At 43.6% G+C, this 22993-nt stretch overlaps 2 protein-coding genes across 4 annotated transcripts; both read left to right on the top strand.

The window, feature by feature from the left end:
- The first annotated feature begins 968 nt into the window (after positions 1-968).
- On the top strand, positions 969-8654 carry LOC110969589 (2-acylglycerol O-acyltransferase 2-A-like). 2 transcript variants are annotated; one of them, XM_051944397.1, is made up of 9 exons: positions 969-1202; positions 3878-4056; positions 4178-4238; positions 4364-4507; positions 5762-5892; positions 6390-6433; positions 6522-6706; positions 7201-7309; positions 8039-8654. In XM_051944397.1, exons 1-9 carry the CDS (start codon positions 1109-1111, stop codon positions 8091-8093), a joined length of 1002 nt encoding a protein of 333 aa, XP_051800357.1. In that variant the 5' UTR covers positions 969-1108; the 3' UTR covers positions 8094-8654. The 2 variants fall into 2 exon arrangements, with proteins under 2 accessions (XP_051800357.1, XP_051800356.1); XM_051944396.1 differs by having other exon boundaries at positions 972-1202; positions 6522-6612.
- Positions 8655-8794: 140 nt separating this feature from the next.
- On the top strand, positions 8795-17295 carry LOC127530211 (TSC22 domain family protein 4-like). Of its 2 annotated transcripts, none has more exons than XM_051944399.1 (6): positions 8795-9798; positions 12245-12376; positions 14037-14742; positions 14985-15118; positions 16377-16425; positions 16692-17295. In XM_051944399.1, the coding sequence occupies exons 3-6, from the start codon at positions 14077-14079 to the stop codon at positions 16845-16847; spliced, it is 1005 nt and encodes a 334-aa protein (XP_051800359.1). In that variant the 5' UTR covers positions 8795-9798; positions 12245-12376; positions 14037-14076; the 3' UTR covers positions 16848-17295. The 2 variants fall into 2 exon arrangements, with proteins under 2 accessions (XP_051800359.1, XP_051800358.1); XM_051944398.1 differs by having other exon boundaries at positions 8971-9798; positions 16374-16425.
- Positions 17296-22993: the final 5698 nt, after the last annotated feature.

Raw genomic sequence — 22993 nt, 5'->3', positions numbered from 1 at the left:
TTTTATTTCTTTATGTTGCTGCCAACACTGTAACTGTAACATTGTTTGTGAGACTCAGACGTCGGTGTTTTAAAGAAGAACTCAGTTTATTTCTACCAGACGTTTGTTAAATCCACAGAGTGGGCAGATCTGTGACGACGGCAGCGTGTTTAATGGATAAAACTTTATTGTGAATAAATCATGTTTAATATCTTCTGTTTACTGTTAAAGACTTTATTCACAATATATGGTGTTTAATGATGGATCAAAACTTTATTGTGAATAAATCGTGTTTAAACTTCCTCTTTTTGCTGCTGAAGCGTTCTTTCGTCTCAGTTTCACAACCGTCTGTTTCTGAGGATTATGAGTCAACAGCTGCAGTTCACTGGGACTTCTGGTCACAGAGCACACACACACACACACACACACACACACACACACACACACACACACACACACACACACACACACACACACACACACACACACACACACACACACACACACACAGCGTTGCCATGACGATGTCACACACTTCCTCACTCTCTGACATCGTGACCAGAGTTCAGCCTGTCTCAGACTGATCAGGTTATTGATTATTGCTGAGATTTAAATGTGTTGATTTGATCACAGCTTCAACCTGAACACTGCACTCATTAACAATAGATCGATCACTCCTGACCACTATTGATCACTATTGATCACTGATTCTGTCACAGCACATACTTCATACTTCATATTTTATACTTCATACTTTGAACCTGAAACTGCGCTTTCATCTGCAACTCCTCGTGTCCGTAATATGAACGCGCCCGACTCCACGCTCGCTCCCGACATATTTCGCCACGAGCTGCGATTGGCTAAGAGGAACCCACCCAGGGGGCAGGGCCCGGCGCGCATGCGCAATGCTGGAGTGGAGTAACAGCGTGTTGAAAGTTTTTTTTTATCAGTTTGTGTTTGATTAAAGAGGAGAGAATAGACAGACAGACAGGCGGGCAGGCAGGCAGGCAGACAGGCAGACAGGCACTCAGGCACTCAGCAGCTCAGCAGCTCAGCAGCTCCGACATCCACACGGAGGCACCGGGACGACGCAGCGCTCCAAGCCGGGCAAAGGAGCGCGACCGCCGGCATGAAGATCGAGTTCGCCCCGCTGAACATCCCGCTGCGGAGGAGGCTGCAGACGGCCGCCGTGCTGCAGTGGATCTTCTCCTTCCTGGCTCTGGGTAAGATCACTCTGGTTGTTGCAAACTGTTTTAGTTCAGGGGCTACATTCTGCCAAGTTTCATCTCAAATGGACCGGACCAGTAAAACCACAGAATAATAACCTCTAAATAAATAACCACAGCTACTAATGGTTCCTTTGTTTTAGTGCAAAAAGTCCATTCCGAAAATTTAAGGAAGTATCTTTTTACAAAACATTATGAACAACCTGAATTTTTTTAAAGAGAAATAAGTTCAGTTTCAATATTCATCCTCAGTTTATCATTTCCTCATTACAACTTCCAGATCACAGAGTGTCTACAAAGAAACACAACATTTAGTCACCTGGACCTGAACCATGGAGGATTTACTGGAGGATCAACACGAGACAAAGAAAGACAAAAAACAAGATAATATATTACAAAAATTAGACAAAAATAAAAAATGAACAAATGACACAAGCGAGACAAAAAAGACACAAATGACAATAATGAGACCAAAAACAACGAATAAAGTGAAACCCAAAATGACAGAAAGCAACAATCTAGTATTTTACTTGATGATCAGAACAACTTGTCATGCTTCATAAATTATTTTGTCTTCTCTATAATTTTGACACTTTACGTTGTCGTCCCAGGGGCACATTGGACCCTCTGGAGGGCCACTTTTGGCCCTCAGGCCTCATATTAGACACCCCTGGGTTATTGATTACTGCTGCTGAGGACTGGTTATTGATTATTCATTGACTGCTGGAGATCCAGTGAAGGAGATAAACTCAGCCTGACCTTCTGTCAATCTCTGATCATCACATGGAGGAACCAGAACCAGGGTTCTAGATCAGGTTCCAGCAGTAGAACCAGCCTGGTCGAAGCCTCTGATGTTCTGCACATCTACAGAACTCCTTCAGAGAAAAGACTGCAGATGTTTCCAGCTGCTCCTAGAACTCACCTACTGCAGGATGAACCCCTGGAGATGTTCTCCTTTGGTGTTCTCTACACAGAATCAGGATCAGGTACATTATATTGTTCTGACAGTTTACAAAAAACACAAAGTAATGATGGTAGTTACAGATTTAAGATGAACTCAGTGGTTCCACCAGTGTTCTTCTCCTTTAGTCAGGATCCAGTAGAAGAACCTTCTGTTGGTCTCCATCAGTCTGAGCGTTCTTCTTCATAAACTGTTAAACTGTCAGGTTCCTCAGGGTTCCTGATCAACAGAACTGTCCAGGTCCAGACTCTGGTTCTGGATTCAGGTCTGGACTCCTCCAGAACTTCCACCTAGTTGTCTTCAAACCATCTCTGAGGATCTGTGACTGTTTCCTTTATGATGCTGCCTCCACCGTGCTTCACATGATGCTGCCTCCACCATGCTTCATCATGATGCTGCCTCCACCGTGCTTCACATCATGATGCCGCCTCCACCGTGCTTCACATCATGATGCCGCCTCCACCGTGCTTCAATCATGATGCCGCCTCCACCGTGCTTCACATCATGATGCCGCCTCCACCGTGCTTCACATCATGATGCCGCCTCCACCGTGCTTCATCATGATGCTGCCTCCACCGTGCTTCACATCATGATGCTGCCTCCATCGTGCTTCACATCATGATGCCGCCTCCACCGTGCTTCAATCATGATGCTGCCTCCACCGTGCTTCACATCATGATGCTGCCTCCATCGTGCTTCACATCATGATGCCGCCTCCACCGTGCTTCATCATGATGCTGCCTCCACCGTGCTTCACATCATGATGCCGCCTCCACCGTGCTTCACATCATGATGCCGCCTCCACCGTGCTTCAATCATGATGCCGCCTCCACCGTGCTTCACATCATGATGCCGCCTCCACCGTGCTTCACATCATGATGCCGCCTCCACCGTGCTTCATCATGATGCTGCCTCCACCGTGCTTCACATCATGATGCTGCCTCCATCGTGCTTCACATCATGATGCCGCCTCCACCGTGCTTCAATCATGATGCTGCCTCCACCGTGCTTCACATCATGATGCTGCCTCCACCGTGCTTCAATCATGATGCCGCCTCCACCGTGCTTCACATCATGATGCCGCCTCCACCGTGCTTCACATCATGATGCCGCCTCCACCGTGCTTCATCATGATGCTGCCTCCACCGTGCTTCACATCATGATGCTGCCTCCATCGTGCTTCACATCATGATGCCGCCTCCACCGTGCTTCAATCATGATGCCGCCTCCACCGTGCTTCACATCATGATGCCGCCTCCACCGTGCTTCACAGCATGATGCCGCCTCCACCGTGCTTTAATCATGATGCCGCCTCCACCGTGCTTCATCATGATGCCGCCTCCACCGTGCTTCATCATGATGCCGCCTCCACCGTGCTTCATCATGATGCCGCCTCCACCGTGCTTCACATCAGAGTCTCCACATGTGAACTCTCGTAGACACTTAATTGGAGCTTTTTCCATCAGAATCTTTCTCTTTGTCTCCATAAAGCTTTGACTGGTGAAGAACAGACAGCAGTTGTTGGATGAACAGTCTGAAGCTGAAACTCCTTCAGAGGAGTCATAGGAGTCTTGGTGGCCTCCCTCTCTCGTCTCTGTCTGATCCAAATATCAGAATGTTAGTTTGTTCTGGTGCAAGTTTGATTAAAGAGTTGGATCTTGATGTAAGTCACCTGTCTGTCTCTTCCTGTCTGTCTCTACCTGTCTGTCAGCTCAGTGCTGTCTTGCTGGCTTCGTCCTGCTGGCTCTCTCTGATTGGTGGTTGCTGGCTCTGCTGTATGCTGGTTGGCTGTGGCTGGACTGGGACACGCCCACCAGTGGGGGTCGGCGGTCCGGTTGGATCCGGAGCTGGATGGTGTGGGAATACTTCAGGGACTACTTCCCCCTGAGGGTGAGACCCTTCATTAATCCCACTGATCAGTTAGTCTGCTTACTGATTATTGATCCATGGTTAGTGATGATTGATTTCTGGTCACTGATTATTGATTACTGATTACTGATGATGTCTGCAGCTCATCAAAACTGTTGATCTGGATCCAAAGAAGAACTACATCTTTGGATTCCACCCACATGGTGAGAGACACACCTGTCTGCCTACATTATTAACCTGTCTGTCTGTACCTGTCTGTCTATTGACCTGCCTCTACCTGTCTGTCTGCCTCTACCTGTCTGTCTGCCTGTACCTGTCTGTGTTCCAGGTGTGCTGGTTGCCGGGGCGTTTGGTAACTTCTGTACGGAGGCTACAGGTTTCTCTCGGCTGTTTCCTGGACTCACTCCTCACCTGCTGATGCTGCCGTTCTGGTTCAGGGTTCCACTCTTCAGGGATTACATCATGTCTGGAGGTACTCGCCTGTCTGTCTGTCCACCTGTCTGTCATGTCCATGTGTTGCCATAGTAATGTGGTGACTCCTGCTCCGTGTGTTGCCATAGTAACGTGGTGATCCCTGCTCCGTGTGTTGACATAGTAATGTTGTGACCCTGCTCTAGATGTTGCCATAGTAACATGGTGGCCCATCTCTAGATGTTGCCATAGTAACGTGGTGACCCCTGCTCTAGATGTTGCCATAGTAATGTGGTGACCCCTGCTCTAGATGTTGCCATAGTAACGTGGTGACCCCTGCTCTAGATGTTGCCATAGTAATGTGGTGACCCCTGCTCTAGATGTTGCCATAGTAACATGGTGACCCTGCTCTAGATGTTGCCATAGTGACGTGGTGACCCATCTCTAGATGTTGCCATAGTGACGTGGTGACCCATCTCTAGATGTTGCCATAGTAACGTGGTGACCCCTGCTCTAGATGTTGCCATAGTAACGTGGTGATCCCTGCTCCGTGTGTTGCCATAGTAACGTGGTGACCCCTGCTCTCGATGTTGCCATAGTAACGTGGTGACCCCTGCTCTAGATGTTACCATAGTGACGTGGTGACCCATCTCTCGATGTTGCCATAGTGACGTGGTGACCCCTGCTCTAGATGTTGCCATAGTAACGTGGTGACCCTGCTCCGTATGTTACCGTAGTAACGTGGTGACCTCTGCTCCTGGTTTCGTCAGGTCTGTGTACAGAACAAACTGGGCTGCAGGTCAGCAGGAGGAGGTAGTATCAGGCTCTTTGATTGGCTGACGGACCTCGCTGTCCCCAGACGTCCTCTGCTCGGTGTGTGGACTTTCTGATGTCCTAACCTGAGGACAGAGCTGGATCATGTGACTCCCTGTGGTCCTGATGGGATCTAGATGAAGACAGTTGTCATGTTCTGAGGGTTCCTTCAGTTCCTCTGAGTTCTCCAGTCAGTGTTCTGCTGGCTGTAGAGGAGATCCAGGTCACTACTACTACTACTACTACTGTTAGTCAGCTGTTGTGTTTTTTCATATTTCTACTCCTCATACTCAGATATTTCCTGATCTGTTTTTCCAATATTGTTCCAGATTTAGACCTGATGAGAAATTAGAGAGAAACTTGCACGTTTTTATCTCCAGTAGGTCCTCACACGTTGATCAGAGAAAAAAATCTGATGGAAGAAGATCAATAAAATGAAACACAACCTGAATAACCTGTCTGTCTGTCTCTCTACCTGTCTGTCTGTCTGTGTGTTCTCCAGGTCTGGTGTCCAGCTGTAAGTCCAGTCTGTCCTACCTGGTCAGTCGTCCTGGAGGAGGAAACGTTGCCGTCATCGCAGTGGGCGGAGCTCCAGAATCTCTGGACGCCAGACCAGGAGCTTTAACACTACAGGTACCTGAGACGTCCTGATTGGATGTTAGGTAAGGACAGACAGCTGATTGGAAATTAGATAAAGACAGACATCTGATTGGATGTTGGATAAAGACAGACAGCTGATTGGACATTAGATAAAGACAGACAGCTGACTGGACGTTAGGTAAGGACAGACATCTGATTGGATGTTAGGTAAGGACAGACATCTGATTGGACGTTAGATGAAGACAGACATCCTGATTGGACGTTAGATGAAGACAGACTTCCTGATTGGACGTTAGATGAAGACAGACATCCTGATTGGACGTTAGATGAAGACAGACATCCTGATTGGACGTTAGATGAAGACGGATATCCTGATTGGACGTTAGATGAAGACAGACATCCTGATTGGACCTTCAATGAAGACAGACATCCTGATTGGACCTTAGTTGAAAACAGACAGCTGATTGGACGTTAGATAAAGACATGTTCTTGTGTGTCGTTCACTTGGTTGAATCTCATTTGTTTTCCAGGTGCGGAACAGGAAGGGCTTCATCAAACTGGCTCTCAAACACGGGTGGGTGGAGCTTGTAGAGGAGGCGGGGCACAGGTTGCAGCTGGGAGGCGGGGCTAAACGGCTGCTTACTGTGTTTGTGTTCCTGCAGAGCTCAGCTGGTTCCAGTGTTTTCTTTTGGAGAGAACGAGCTGTTTGATCAGATGGAGAACCCGACCGGATCCCCGCTGAGGAGGCTGCAGGTCAGAGGTCCCCATGGCAACCACAGTAGTAAACCAGCAACCATGGCAATGAACCAGCAACCACATTCATCACCCAGCAAGCAACCAGCAACGAGTATAACCAACCAGCAACCACAGTAGCCAACCAGCAACCACATTAACCAACCAGCAAACACAGTAGCCAACCAGCAAACACAGTAGCCAACCAGCAAACACAGTAGCCAATCAGCAACTGATATCACCAACCAGCAACTAGTATAGCCAGCCAGCAACCACAGTAGCCAGCCAGCAACCACAGTAGCCAGCCAGCAACTCATATCACCAACCAGCAACTAATGTAACCAACCAACAAATAATGTGACCAACCAACAACTAATATAACCAACCAGCAACTAATGTAACCAACCAGCAACTAATGTAACCAACCAGCAACTAACATAACCAACCAGCAACTAATATAACCAACCAGAAACTAACATAACCTACCAGAAACTGATGTCACCAACCAACAATTGATATCATGAACCAACAACCACATTGTCCAACCAGCTGCTCCCTGTGTGTTGCCTGGTAACTAACAGTGATTATGGGATGTCTTCCTGTCCACAGAACCGACTGCAGTGCATCATGGGAGTTGCTCTGCCGCTGTTCCACGCCAGAGGAGTTTTCCAGTACAGCTTTGGATTGATTCCCTACAGGAAGTCCATCCACACCGTCGGTACGGCAACGCCACAGCAACGCACCGGACCAATAACCTGGTTCATTGATTATCTGATCATTAGTCTGGTTCATTGATTATCTGATCATTTGTCTGGTTTATGGATCTCCTCGTCAACAGTCAGAGGACATTAGTGTACACAGCATAGTTTAGCATCAGGTAGAAATAGTTAGCAGCTGGGAGCATAAGTTAGCAACAGGAAGCATACGTTTGTAATAGGTAGCAATATTTAGCAACAAGAAGCATAAGTTAGCATCAGTTAGCAATAATTAGCAGCAGGAGGCATAATTTAGCACCAGATAGCAATCGTTAGCAGCAGGATGCATAAGTTAGCAACAGCTAACATTAGTAAGCAGCAGGAAGCATATATTAGCAACAGTAAGAAGCAGCAGAATTTATTCTCAGTTAGCATCATTTAGCTTCAGTTTGCATTATGCAGCTTCAGTTATCATTGTTTAGCTTCAGTTATCATTGTTTAGCTTCAGTTAGCATTATGAAGCTTCAGTTAGCATCATTTAGCTTCAGTTAGATTATTTAGCTTCAGTTAGCATCATTTAGCTTCAGTCAGCATTATGCAGCTTCAGTTATCATTGTTTAGCTTCAGTTAGCATTATGAAGCTTCAGTTAGCATCATTTAGCTTCAGTTAGATTATTTAGCTTCAGTTAGCATAATTTAGCTTCAGTTAGCATCATTTAGCTTCATCAGTTCTCTGTGTTCTATCTCTCCAGTGGGGAAGCCCATCCCGGTCACTCAGACTCCGAGTCCCAGCAGAGACGACATTGAGAGTCTCCACAAAGTTTACATGCAGAGTCTGACCGACCTGTTCGAGGAGCACAAACACACCTACGGGCTGGACGAGCATCAGCACCTCACCTTCATCTGACACCTGAGGACACCTGAGGACACCTGCAGCCTCATGGACTTCTGAAGGCTTCACTGATTTAATGAGGCATGCTAACTAGTGTTTGATGCCAAAGACAAGTTTTATCGCGTTTCTCTGTAAAAACATTACCTCAGATGATTGACAGGTGAGTTATTACAGGTGTGGTGTGACATCATAGAGGATGTTACATTGTGATTGGTTGGCGTGGACATAGGAAATGGTAACTGTTAGCTTCCTGTGAACTTCTTGTTAGCTCTCTGTTACCTCCTTGTTAGCTACCTGTCAGCTCCCTGTTAGCTACTTTAACTTTCTGTCTGGTCTCAACAACAGAAACTGGATGAAGCTAACTGTTAGCTACCTGCTAGCTACCTGTTAGCTCTCTAGATGAAGCTAACTATTAGCTCCCTAGATGAAGCTGTTGCTAAATATTTCCTCACAATAAACTCAAACCTGGAATCAGATGGCATGTTTACTTTGAATCAACCTTTGCTCACACCTAGTTTGCTTTCACAACATGTTTACCTAAATAAAACTTTATTCAAATCCTTGTTTCATTAAAAACATTTAATGTAAATCAAACTTTATTTACATTGTTTATATTCACATTTACTTCAAATCGACTTTTATTTACACCATGTTTACATTCACATGTTTACCTAAATAAAACTTTATACACATGATTATTACAGTAAAACATTTGATTTAAATACAGCTTCACTGCATTTTTTATATTCACAGCATTCCTTTTAAATAAAAGTTCATTTACATTGTTTATGTTTACAACATTCTTTTTAAATCAAACTTTATTTACATTGTTTATGTTTACAACATTCTTTTTAAATCAAACTTTATTTACATTGTTTATGTTTACAACATTCTTTTTAAATCAAACTTTATTTACATTGTTTATATTTACAGCATTCCCTTTAAATCAAACTTTATTTACATTGTTTGTATTTACAACATTCCCTTTAAATCAAACTTTATTTACATTGTTTATAATTACAACATTCCCCTTCAGTCAAACTTTAATCATGTTTAAAATAACAACACTAAGTCGAGGAACAAGTCCAGCTCTGACTCTGGTCCACCTCTGGTTCTGGTCCAGCTCTGGCTCCGGTCCAGCTTTGGCTCTGGTCTACAGTCGGTTCCACCAGATGCTCTGGGTCAGAACCGGACCTAAGGAGGAGGAGGACCGTGAAGGTGTTTACTGCGCGCTCATTGGCTGCTGAACGGAGACGCGCACAGAGGATGGAGAGGAAGAGGAAGAGAGAGGAGTGAGGAGGAGTAGTTCTGGAGGAGAAGCAACAGCAGAAGCAGAAGGAGAAGGAGAGCAACTCCAGCTCAGAGGATCCGACAGAATCACAACAAAGCCCGTAGGAGAACAACCGGAAGTTCACTTTCAAACTTTATTCTCGCAAAACTCTGTGCGCGCTCCCGAAACCTTTGGCTGCTCCCGGGCTGTGTCGCGCATGCGCTGTGCGCAGCCTGTTGTTCTGAATAATGGACCGATTGTGTCACCGGGCTCGGTGGTGACGTCACCGGCCGCTGATCCGAATCAGGACCAGCAGGACACGGGAACGCGCCTCGGCTCAGCGCGTGAACGTGAGTGTTTACCTCGTTGACGTCACATGTTGTGATTTACTGTTGATTTATTGTTTGTAAACAAACTTAAGTAACAAAGTGAAAGTACTTTTACTGTAGAGAACTTTTATCAGAGTTAAAGTACTTTTACTGTGGAAAACTTTTATCAGAGTTAAAGTACTTTTACTGTGGAGAACTTTTATCAGAGTTAAAGTACTTTTACTGTAGAGAACTTTTATCAGTGAAAGTACTTTTACTGTAGAGAACTTTTATCAGAGTTAAAGTACTTTTACTGTAGAGAACTTTTATCAGAGTTAAAGTACTTTTACTGGGGAGAACTTTTATCAGTTAAAGTGCTTTTACTGTGGAGAACTTTTATCAGTGAAAGTACTTTTACTGTAGAGAACTTTTATCAGTGAAAGTACTTTTACTGTAGAGAACTTTTATCAGAGTTAAAGTACTTTTACTGTAGAGAACTTTTATCAGAGTTAAAGTACTTTTACTGTGGAGAACTTTAATCAGAGTTAAAGTGCTTTTACTGTGGAGAACTTTTATCAGAGTTAAAGTACTTTTACTGTGGAGAACTTTTATCAGAGTTAAAGTACTTTTACTGTAGAGAACTTTTATCAGTGAAAGTACTTTTACTGTAGAGAACTTTTATCAGAGTTAAAGTACTTTTACTGTGGAAAACTTTTATCAGAGTTAAAGTACTTTTACTGTGGAGAACTTTTATCAGAGTTAAAGTACTTTTACTGTAGAGAACTTTTATCAGTGAAAGTACTTTTACTGTAGAGAACTTTTATCAGAGTTAAAGTACTTTTACTGTAGAGAACTTTTATCAGAGTTAAAGTACTTTTACTGGGGAGAACTTTTATCAGTTAAAGTGCTTTTACTGTGGAGAACTTTTATCAGTGAAAGTACTTTTACTGTAGAGAACTTTTATCAGTGAAAGTACTTTTACTGTAGAGAACTTTTATCAGAGTTAAAGTACTTTTACTGTAGAGAACTTTTATCAGAGTTAAAGTACTTTTACTGGGGAGAACTTTAATCAGAGTTAAAGTGCTTTTACTGTGGAGAACTTTTATCAGAGTTAAAGTGCTTTTACTGGGGAGAACTTTTATCAGTGAAAGTACTTTTACTGTAGAGAACTTTTATCAGTGAAAGTACTTTTACTGTAGAGAACTTTTATCAGTGAAAGTGCTTTTACTGTGAAGAACTTTTATCAGAGTTAAAGTACTTTTACTGGGGAGAACTTTTATCAGTTAAAGTGCTTTTACTGTAGAGAACTTTTATCAGAGTTAAAGTACTTTTACTGTCGAGAACTTTTATCAGTTAAAGTGCTTTTACTGTGGAGAACTTTTATCAGAGTTAAAGTACTTTTACTGTAGAGAACTTTTATCAGTGAAAGTACTTTTACTGTAGAGAACTTTTATCAGTGAAAGTACTTTTACTGTGGATAACTTTTATCAGAGTTAAAGTGCTTTTACTGTGAAGAACTTTTATCAGAGTTAAAGTACTTTTACTGGGGAGAACTTTTATCAGTTAAAGTGCTTTTACTGTAGAGAACTTTTATCAGAGTTAAAGTACTTTTACTGTGAAGAACTTTTATCAGAGTTAAAGTACTTTTACTGTAGAGAACTTTTATCAGTGAAAGTACTTTTACTGTGGAGAACTTTTATCAGAGTTAAAGTACTTTTACTGTAGAGAACGTTTATCAGAGTTAAAGTACTTTTACTGTGGAATTTTCTGTTGTCTCTTTGTGGCAGTTTTATGTCTAATTTTTGGTGTTTTACGTCTTGCTTTTTCCCATTTTATGTTTTATTTTAGATTTTTGCATCTTGTTTTGGCTTTTATGTCTCATTTTTTCCTGTTTTATGTCTAATTTTTGTTGTTCTTACGTCTTGGTTTGGCTGTTCTATGTCTAATTTTAGTTTTTTTGTGTTGTGGAATTTTTAAGTGGTTTTGGTTCATGTTCATGAATGGTGATGAGGTGTAGAGTGGTGATGTCGTGATGAGGTGTATAGTGGTGATGAGGTGTATAGTGGTGATGAGGTGTATAGTGGTGATGAGGTGTAGAGTGGTGATGAGGTGTAGAGTGGTGATGAGGTGTAGGGTTAGATGACGTGTAGAATGAGGTGTAGGGTTAGATAAGGTGTAGAGGGGTGATGAGGTGTAGAATGAGGTCTAGAGTGGTGATGAGGTGTAGAGTGGTGATGAGGTGTAGAATGAGGTGTAGAGTGGTGATGAGGTGTAGGGTTAGATAACGTGTAGAATGAGGTGTTGGATGGTCTGACTGCAGGTCACTCTGCTGTCAGGGTATTCTGAGGTGCAGCAGACTGTTCTGACTGCCTTCTGGGTGAAATGCAGCACAGAATGCGACTGACTGCGGTCTGAACGGTTAAATTCCTGCAGGACCTGAAGTGCCACAAACACTCTGTGACTCACGTTAATCCATGTTGTGCAACAGGCAGCAAACTGAAGCAACCAGCAGCAGAAGCAGGAAGCAGCAGCAGCAGAAGAAGAAGACCATGAGACGAAGGCTGCAGGACCAGAGACACTGACGGGACACAGACAGAGAGACAGACAGACGGGATGTGTGGTGAGACAGTTTCCTGCCTTCACTGTGTTGTGTCTGGATTTAAATACACTGAGGTCACACAGCTTCCACCAATCAAATCACTTGTTCAGCCACTAATCAATCAATACGACCTGATCACAGCTTTTCTCCTTACTGTGGGATTGTTGTTGTTAAAATGTTGTGTTTGTTGTCAGATGACATCATAAAATCAGTATTTAAATGAAGCTACTGCTGATTAGAATGTTAGCAAGTTAGCATGTCGCCTGTTTCATCCTTGTTCTGCCGTCAGACAACAGACACATCTGGAACTGAGAGGAGCTGTAGTTCAGTAGTTTAATGAGCATGGAGAGCATTGGATAGGCTATCACATGCTAACAGAAGCTAAAAGATGTTAGCAGAAGTTAACAGATGTCTGACAACAGACACATCTGGAACTGAGAGCAGCTGTAGTTCAGTAATTTAATGAGCATGGAGAGCATTGGATAGGCTATCACATGCTAACACATGCTAACAAAAGCTAAAATATGCTAGCAGAAGTTAACAGATATTTGATAACAGAAACATCTGGAACTGAAAGCAGCTTTATTGTAGTTTAGCTGGATTAGAATGTAGTCAAATGAGCACAGAGAGCATAGGAGAAGCTGACACATGCTAACATATGGAACCAGAAGCTAACAGATGCTCACAGATACTAACAGAAGGAAACAGATGTGAACAAGTAAATAGATGCTAACAGTTGCTAACGGATAAAACCAGAAGCTAACAGATGCTCACAGATGCTAACAGATGGAAACAGATGCAAACAGATGGAAAACAAAGTAAATAGATGCTAACAGAGGCTAACAGATGTCTGACGCCAGAAATATCTGGAGCTGAAAGCAGCTTTGTCGTAGCTGGATTAGAATGTAGTTTAATGAGCACAGAGAGCAGTAGAGAAGCTAACAGATGCTAACATATGGAAACAGAAGCTAACAGATGTAAACAGAAGATAAAAGATAGAAACATAAGCTAACAGATGTTAACAGAAGCTAACAGATGGAAACAGATGCAATCAGATGGAAAACAAAGTTAATAGATGCTAACAGATGCTAACGGATAGAACCAGAAGTTAACAGATGGAAACAGAAGCTAACAGATGCTAACAGAAGATGTCTGACAACAGAAACGTCTGGAGCTGAAAGCAGCTTTAATAGCTGGATTAGAATGTAGTTTAATGAGCACAGAAAGCAGGAGAGAAGCTAACAGATGCTAACAGATGTAAACAGAAGATAACAGATGGAAACAGATGCAATCAGATATAAAACAAAGTTAATAGATGCTAACAGATGGAAACAGAGGCTAACAGATGTCTGACATCAAACTCTACTCAGTTCCAACTAGCTTAATGTTCTGGATCATCTGAAGAACCTGGTTAGGAAGTAAACAACAGAAGAAAACAACATGTTGCTTTGAATGTCAACATTTCTAATCGGGCTTTAAAGCTTCAGTGATTACACGAAATTAGTCACATGACCAGTAGCATAGTCATGCTTGTTTTTGTTTGTGTCTTTATGTGTGTATATATTTGTTTTTGTTTGTTTGACTGTCTGTTTATGCAGAACACAACTGTTTTTTGAACAAACTCCTGAGTGACACGAACACGTTCCTTATTTGTTTGTGTCTTTATGTTTGTGTGTTTCAGTGAGCCTGTAGAGCGTGTGTGTGTGTTTGTGTGTGTGAGGATGAGTGGCGGTAAAAAGAGGAGTGGCTTCCAGATCACCAGTGTGACCTCAGACTTATACCAAAGTCCAGCCGGCCAATCATCTCCCAGCGTGGTCCTGTCCGTCCTCCAATCAGACGCCTCCTCCTGCAGCTCTCAAGGAAGCTCCTCCCAGCCGACCACGCCCTCCCCGAAGAGGAAGTATGTCTCCCATGATGCTGCGGGGCAGGGGGCGGGGTTATCCTCCAGGTTCAGGGTGGTGAGGCTGGCAGTGGGTGGGGCCGGCGGCGGGGGGCGGGGCGAGTCATATCGCCGAGGGCGATGGACATGTATGGAGTTCCTGGAGAGACAGTCAGGGGCGGGGTTCAGGCGGGTGATGGACAGCATGAGACACGCCCACTCGCTGGAGTCTCTGGAGATGATTGGCCGAGACAGAGACACAGGTGGAGTCCACTCCCGGGACATCCCCCACCTCCTGGCTCAGCCAATGAGAGGGGTGGAAGGGGCGGGGCTTGTTTTGCGCAGCGGCCCACCTTCACCGACACACGAAGAGCCAATCAACATCCGGCTGCTGGACCGCAGGGAGCCAATGAGAGTGCAGGGTTTAGACTCCACCCCTCCACCGCCTTCTCCCCGCCCACGAAATGTCCCTCCTCCTCTACGATTGGACGTAGACGCTGCAGGACGGGTACACACACACACACACACACACACACACACACACACACACAATATATATACACACATACATAACAAGATAATCCTAAATATATACATAAGATACATACATATATATATATGTACACACGTACACACTCAAAAATGTACATTTTAAATGTTAAAATGTTCAAAGTCTCACCTGTCTGTCTCTCTGTCTCCCTACCTGTCTGTCTCCCTACCTGTCTGTCTCCCTACCTGTCTGTCTGTCAGTCTGTCCTCCGGCTGTCCCACTCTCAGCCCAACTCCCCCCCTGCTGGACCGTACCATCCCTCTGTGACCCCTATCCAGACTCCTTCAGCCTTCAGTCTGGACCAAACCATCTTCAGCCTTCCGGGGGACGCCAGGTGATGCTTTGTTGTTTACCTGAGGTTGTTGTTTTTACAGTGTGCTGTTTGTTTGATTGTGTTGTTGTTGATATGTTTTTAATTGGTTGCTGCTGATTGGTTCAAGCAGCTGGACAGGTCTCCTGTTGTGTGATTGGCTCAGAAGGGTGTGATGTCATGCAGTTGTGTGCAGGTGTTCAGGTTGAGGCTGCTGCAGTCACAGAGAATGAATGAGGCTCTGTGTGTGAGTGGGCAGGAGGAGAATGTCCCCGCAGCCCTCCCATTGGCTGACCATGAGTGGGCGGGAGCTGGAATGAGGCAGCAGCCAATCACAGAGCAGAGAGTAGGAGGGAGCTGGAATGAGGCAGCAGCCAATCACAGACCAGAGAGTAGGAGGGAGCTGGAATGAGGCAGCAGCCAATCACAGAGCAGAGAGTAGGAGGGAGCTGGAATGAGGCAGCAGCCAATCACAGACCAGAGAGTAGGAGGGAGCTGGACATGAAAGCCTGGGGTGTCTCCGTCTTCTAGAAGATCCTCTGAGTCCAGTCTGAAGACAACATCTGGACCTTCACAGCTGCTCCTCATTGGACGAGGCTCTCTGAGCAACCAATGAATGATATGATTGCCCGATAGTGGACTGACAGGGAGATCTGATTGGCTGAAGATGTATGCTGGTTTAAAGAAGATGATGCCAGGTCAGCAGGTCTCTGACTCCGCCCCACATCCTCAGCGGCGTCCCCCATCGACCCCGCCCCTTCCTCTGAGGACACGGCTGCTTGTTGCAAAGCAACCAGAGACGACTGTGGTGTTACGGGACCGTAGGAAGGTCAGAGGTCACGTCTCAGGTGTGCGTGAGTCCTGGCCCACAACGACGACTCACAGGTGTCTGGCTCCGCCCTCCAGAACTCAGCCAATCACAGAGGTCCAACCCAGACTGACCAACCAACCACGACCTCTCAGGCTGCCAGCCCCGCCCCCTGCTGCCCCTCACCCCCATTGGTCAGTCCCTGGGCAGGACTCCAACTCCACCATGATGTCACTGCTGCTGTTCTGCCACAGGTAACCACGGCAACCAGGTGCAGGGGTGGAGCTTCTTCTACAGACATGCTCAGATTGGCCTGGAGGTCATCAGATTGATTATTGATCACTGATTGATACATGTCGTGATACCTGTCTGTCTCTGCCTGTCTGTCTCTGACCTGTCTGTCTGTCTGTCTGTCTGTGTGTCTCTGACCTGTCTGTCTGTCTCTGACCTGTCTGTCTCTCTGTCTTGCAGTAGTTCCAGTAACAGTCTGACCGCCATCGACAACAAAATTGAACAGGCCATGGTGAGTCTGATATCTGCTGTAGTTTACTACTGAGGAGCTAGATCTCCATGGTAACTGATGCTGAGGAGCTAGATCTCCATGGCAACTGATGCTGTAGAGCTACAGCTCCATGGTAACCGATGCTGAGGAGCTAGGTCTCCATGGTAACTGGTGATCTGAAAGTTACTAAAACCACTGAATGAAGCTGTTACGGCAACCTGCATGCATCCAGCTCCTTATACAGACTCCCCATAAATCTGTTTTAACGTTTGTTTACATGTGTGTAGGACCTGGTGAAGAGTCACCTGATGCTAGCTGTCAGGGAGGAGGTGGAGCTTCTGAGGGAACAAATCAGAGACCTGCAGGAGAAGAACCAGCAGCTGGAGAGAGAGAACCACATCCTGAGAGCCCTGACACACAACCTGAACACAATACAACGCTGATACACAACACAACTTGAGCAAAACACAACACTGATACACAACACAACACAACCTGAGAACAACACAACACTGATACATAACACAACCTGAGAACAACACAACACTGATACACAACACAACACAACTTGAGCACAACACAACACCGATAGACAACACAACCTGAGGACAACACAACCTGAGCACAACACACTGCAACACAACATGACCACTATACAACGCTGACACACAACACAACTCAACCTACACAACACTGATACAACCTGCACACATCCTACACACCTGATCACCAGGTGCTGTTCCTCTATGGATGTCATCATGGTAACAAGTGCGACTGTTGAGGAGCCTGGTTACCGTGACAACAGGACTGTTGGTATCAGTTTCAGGTGTTCTGAGTGACGATGATGAAGGTTAGAGTGTAATAAATTAATAAAGTCTAACTGCACAACAAGCTGCACTTGCTGCTGTTTGTTTGTTTACGACTGGCTGGTGTTTGTTTATGTTTGTTTATGACTTGCTGGTGTTTGTTTACATTTGTTTGTTTACGACTGGCTGGTGTTTGTTTATGTTTGTTACGACTAGCTGGTGTTTGTTTACATTTGTTTAAAACTGTCTGGTATTTGTTTACATTTGCTTGTTTACGACTGGGTGGTGTTTGTTTACATTTGTTTGTTTACGACTGGCTGGTGTTTGTTTACATTTGTTTGTTTACAACTGGCTGGTGTTTGTTTACATTTGTTTGTTTACGACTGGCTGGTGTTTTTTTATGACTGGCTGGTGTTTGTTTCCATTTTTTGTTTACAACTGGCTGGTATTTGTTCATGTTTGTTTGTTTACGACTGGCTGGTGTTTGTTCATGTTGTTTGTTTACAACTGGCTGGTGTTTGTTTATGCTTGTTTATGACTGGCTGGTATTTGTTTATGCTTGTTTATGACTGGCTGGTGTTTGTTTACATTTGTTTGTTTACGATTGTCTGGTGTTTGTTTATGTTTGTTTATGACTGGCTGGTGTTTGTTTATGCTTGTTTATGACTGGCTGGTGTTTGTTTACATTTGTTTGTTTACGTTTGTTTGTTTACGATTGTCTGGTGTTTGTTTATGTTTGTTTACGACTGGTTGGTGTTCATTTACATTTATTTGTTTACAACTGGCTGGTGTTTGTTTACAGTTGTTTGTTTATGACTGGCTGGTGTTTGTTTGTTTGTTTGTTTGTTTATGACTGGCTGGTGTTTGTTTGTTTGTTTTCGACTGGCTGGTGTTTGTTTACATTTGTATGTTTACAACTGGCTGGTGTTTGTTAATGTTTGTTTATGACTGGCTGGGGGGTATTCCACGAAGCTGGCTTAGGTCTAAGCCTGGCTTATTTCGGTCAGCTTCACTAACTTTAGTGAGAGTTTTGTTCCACCAACAAGGCTTAGGGCTAGCCTGGCTTGGTAACCATGGTAACTCAGCCAGAGCGACAAGCCTGGTCCGGGACAGGCTAACAGTCAAGCTTACTTTAGCTCCATGTCAGAGAAGGTTCTGACGAGCTTCAGAAAGACGCCTGTGAACCGCATGTTACACATTAAATTCATCTTGATCTGTAATCAATGATGTTCTTGTTCGGTGACATACATTGAGACCTTTTTTAAATAACGCCGGAATAACCGTGAATCAAACTCTATCATATTACACATTTTGTCACAGTGTGTAACTGTGGCTCAGTGGTTAGAGCGTAGTTAAGTAGATTAAATGTGGTTTTACTTTTCATTGCGCCGTGGGTTTGAATCCACCAGCGGTAAATACTTGGAAATATCTGATTTTCTTTCTTCTTTCACCCTCAAAGTTCAGTCAACACGTAACAGGAACAGGCACAGATTGTGTTAAAATAAGCAGGACACAACAGCCACAGTTTTCCATAAAGAATACCTTCCTTTGACCAGCGGTCCAATCTGATCATGATGAGAATCCAAAGGTGAGGCCAAATGATGAGAGAACTATTTTGTGTACAGCTCATTTGTGTCTTCTCCCTTATTTAAATGTAGGGCACAGTAGCACTATCATCTCTGATAAACATGACATCTCCTCTGTAGGCCTACATGTTTTTTTCTGCTTTTTCATTCAAAGTTTGAGTGTTTGATGAAACATCTCCACATGAAGTTTCCCCTTTTTTCCAAAGTATTCCTCCTTTGGTTTTAGGTGTTACCTGCTGCTTTATTCATCTATGGTGGATATATATTTGTCACATCAAGAACATGAATTAGGCCTACCAGAGTAAAAAGTGAAAACCACCATCACATTACACAAAACCAGGCTGTAGCCTCTTTCTCCCATATATATATATGTTTATACACACATAAAAAAATGTCTTCAATGGGTTTTAAAAGCTTTATTTCATCAGATTGATCTCCTCTGGGCCACAGTAGTGTGACAAACTTCAGGGTGAGGAAAAAAAAGTCATCAACCACTGCAGCTGTGGGTTATCCCTAATCAGTGTCAAAAACTTGCCCTCTGAAAATTAAATTTTCAGACGTGTGCGTGTGTACGCTCAGACTAAGTGCTTCATTAAAAAGAAAATAAACACTTATGCATTTAAACGGTCGGCAATGCTTTGCCAGGCAGCGTCTGGAGCTTTATTTATCAACCGTGTTGCCTTTTCTTGTGATAATCTCCCTGTAGTCCTCGTACAACTCCGTAAGAAGTTTCTGCTCCGCCGAAGAGAAAGTCTCCGCTCTCTTTGTAGACATAATGTCATCATTTCGACGATCGACACGTCGGGGCTTTTTATCTCCCCCGGACGCGCGCTCAGCCGCAGCTTGGATCAGCCTGGCTTGAATAAGCGTCTCTGAAAAACAGCTGAGCCTCGTTGGTGGAACTACTTGCAGCTGAGATTAAAGTTGCCGCTTATTTAAGCCACGCTTACCGGCTGGTGTTTGTTTGTTTATGACTGGCTGGTGTTTGTTTACATTTGTTTATGACTGGCTGGTGTTTGTTTGTTTGTTTGTGTATGACTGGCTGGTGTTTGTTTACGTTTGTTTATGACTGGCTGGTGTTTGTTTGTTTGTTTGTGTATGACTGACTGGTGTTTGTTTACGTTTGTTTATGACTGGCTGGTGTTTGTTTACGTTTGTTTATAACTGGCTGGTGTTTGTTTACAACTGGCTGGTGTTTGTTTGTTTGTTTGTTTATGACTGGCTGGTGTTTGTTTGTTTGTTTGTTTATGACTGGCTGGTGTTTGTTTACGTTTGTTTATAACTGGCTGGTGTTTGTTTACGACTGGCTGGTGTTTGTTTATGTTTGTTTATAACTGGCTGGTGTTTGTTTGTTTGTTTATGACTGGCTGGTGTTTGTTTATGTTTGTTTATAACTGGCTGGTGTTTGTTTACGACTGGCTGGTGTTTGTTTATGTTTGATTACGACTGGCTGGTGTTTGTTTGTTTGTTTGTTTATGACTGGCCGGTGTTTGTTTACGTTTGTTTATGACTGGCTGGTGTTTGTTTATGTTTGTTTATAACTGGCTGGTGTTTGTTTACGACTGGCTGGTGTTTGTTTATGTTTGTTTACGACTGGCTGGTGTTTGTTTGTTTGTTTGTTTATGACTGGCCGGTGTTTGTTTACGTTTGTTTATGACTGGCTGGTGTTTGTTTATGTTTGTTTATAACTGGCTGGTGTTTGTTTACGACTGGCTGGTGTTTGTTTATGTTTGTTTACGACTGGCTGGTGTTTGTTTGTTTGTTTATGACTGGCTGGTGTTTGCTTACATTTGTTTGTTTATAACTGGCTGGTGTTTGTTTACGTTTGTTTATGACTGGCTGGTGTTTGTTTATGTTTGTTTATAACTGGCTGGTGTTTGTTTATGTTTGTTTACGACTGGCTGGTGTTTGTTTGTTTGTTTGTTTATGACTGGCCGGTGTTTGTTTGTTTGTTTATGACTGGCTGGTGTTTGTTTATGTTTGTTTATAACTGGCTGGTGTTTGTTTACGACTGGCTGGTGTTTGTTTATGTTTGTTTACGACTGGCTGGTGTTTGTTTGTTTGTTTGTTTGTTTATGACTGGCGGGTGTTTGTTTACGTTTGTTTATGACTGGCTGGTGTTTGTTTATGTTTGTTTATAACTGGCTGGTGTTTGTTTACGACTGGCTGGTGTTTGTTTATGTTTGTTTACGACTGGCTGGTGTTTGTTTGTTTGTTTGTTTATGACTGGCCGGTGTTTGTTTACGTTTGTTTATGACTGGCTGGTGTTTGTTTGTTTGTTTATAACTGGCTGGTGTTTGTTTACGACTGGCTGGTGTTTGTTTATGTTTGTTTACGACTGGCTGGTGTTTGTTTGTTTGTTTGTTTATGACTGGCTGGTGTTTGCTTACATTTGTTTGTTTATGACTGGCTGGTGTTTGTTTACGTTTGTTTATGACTGGCTGGTGTTTGTTTATGTTTGTTTACGACTGGCTGGTGTTTGTTTGTTTGTTTGTTTATGACTGGCCGGTGTTTGTTTACGTTTGTTTATGACTGGCTGGTGTTTGTTTATGTTTGTTTATAACTGGCTGGTGTTTGTTTACGACTGGCTGGTGTTTGTTTATGTTTGTTTACGACTGGCTGGTGTTTGTTTGTTTGTTTGTTTATGACTGGCCGGTGTTTGTTTACGTTTGTTTATGACTGGCTGGTGTTTGTTTATGTTTGTTTATAACTGGCTGGTGTTTGTTTACGACTGGCTGGTGTTTGTTTATGTTTGTTTACGACTGGCTGGTGTTTGTTTGTTTGTTTGTTTATGACTGGCCGGTGTTTGTTTACGTTTGTTTATGACTGGCTGGTGTTTGTTTATGTTTGTTTATAACTGGCTGGTGTTTGTTTACGACTGGCTGGTGTTTGTTTATGTTTGTTTACGACTGGCTGGTGTTTGTTTACGTTTGTTTATGACTGGCTGGTGTTTGTTTATGTTTGTTTACGACTGGCTGGTGTTTGTTTGTTTGTTTGTTTATGACTGGCCGGTGTTTGTTTGTTTGTTTATGACTGGCTGGTGTTTGTTTATGTTTGTTTATAACTGGCTGGTGTTTGTTTACGACTGGCTGGTGTTTGTTTATGTTTGTTTACGACTGGCTGGTGTTTGTTTGTTTGTTTGTTTGTTTATGACTGGCGGGTGTTTGTTTACGTTTGTTTATGACTGGCTGGTGTTTGTTTATGTTTGTTTATAACTGGCTGGTGTTTGTTTACGACTGGCTGGTGTTTGTTTATGTTTGTTTACGACTGGCTGGTGTTTGTTTGTTTGTTTATGACTGGCTGGTGTTTGCTTACATTTGTTTGTTTATGACTGGCTGGTGTTTGTTTACATTTGTTTGTTTGTAACTTTAGCCGCGTGTCCACTAATGCATTTTTCCCGCACGGCAACGTACCGCACCTGAACATCTCACGGCCGGCGGGCGGTCACTAGTGGACCACAGCATGGTCACTGACCGAGCTTTCAGCTGACAGTCCAGCAGATGAGTCTGATAAACACAGCGGCTGGACCACAAACTTTCCCTTTTATTTCTAAAACACTAATGGTTACCATGCGTGCTCAGATCCAGCTGTTAGAAGCTTCTCCTCCACAGTGAACTGTGTTCAACACCTTCTTTAAGCTCCTTTCCTGCCCCTGATTGGACAAACGCATCGACTCGGGCGCTGGTCTGCTCCTGGATTTCAAACCGGACCAACATGGCGGCTCGGCTGCAAATTTTGTCTATTATTACAAAACACTTCAGGGAAAAGTATTTCTGAAAGCATTTGAGGAGAGAAATAATCTGCAGCAGCTGAATGTGTCCTGGTTTTATTTCACTGATGGTTTAGATGTTTGAGGACAGTTTCAGGATGTGTGGAATCTCTGCTCTACTTTATGTAAATGAGCTGCAGGTAAACACACCTGATCACAGCTGGAAACACCCCACATGTGGCATTCTGGTCCGGTTGTGGTGCCTTTCCATCTGTGATCCGGTGTGTTTACCTGCAGCTCATTTACATAAAGTAGACTGGACTTCTACTTTATGTAAATTAGATGCAGCATGCAGAGATTCCACGCATCCTGAAACTGTCCTCAAACATCTAAGCATCAATGAAATAAAACCAGGACAGATTCAGCTGCTGTAGATTATTTCTCACCTCAAATGATTTCAGAAATACTTTTCACTGAAGTGTTTTCTA

This window comes from Acanthochromis polyacanthus, chromosome 24 (assembly GCF_021347895.1).
Source record: "Acanthochromis polyacanthus isolate Apoly-LR-REF ecotype Palm Island chromosome 24, KAUST_Apoly_ChrSc, whole genome shotgun sequence".
NCBI lineage: Eukaryota > Metazoa > Chordata > Actinopteri > Pomacentridae > Acanthochromis > Acanthochromis polyacanthus.
Note: the sequence above shows the minus strand (reverse complement) of the source record. Positions and strands in the feature narration are given on the sequence as shown.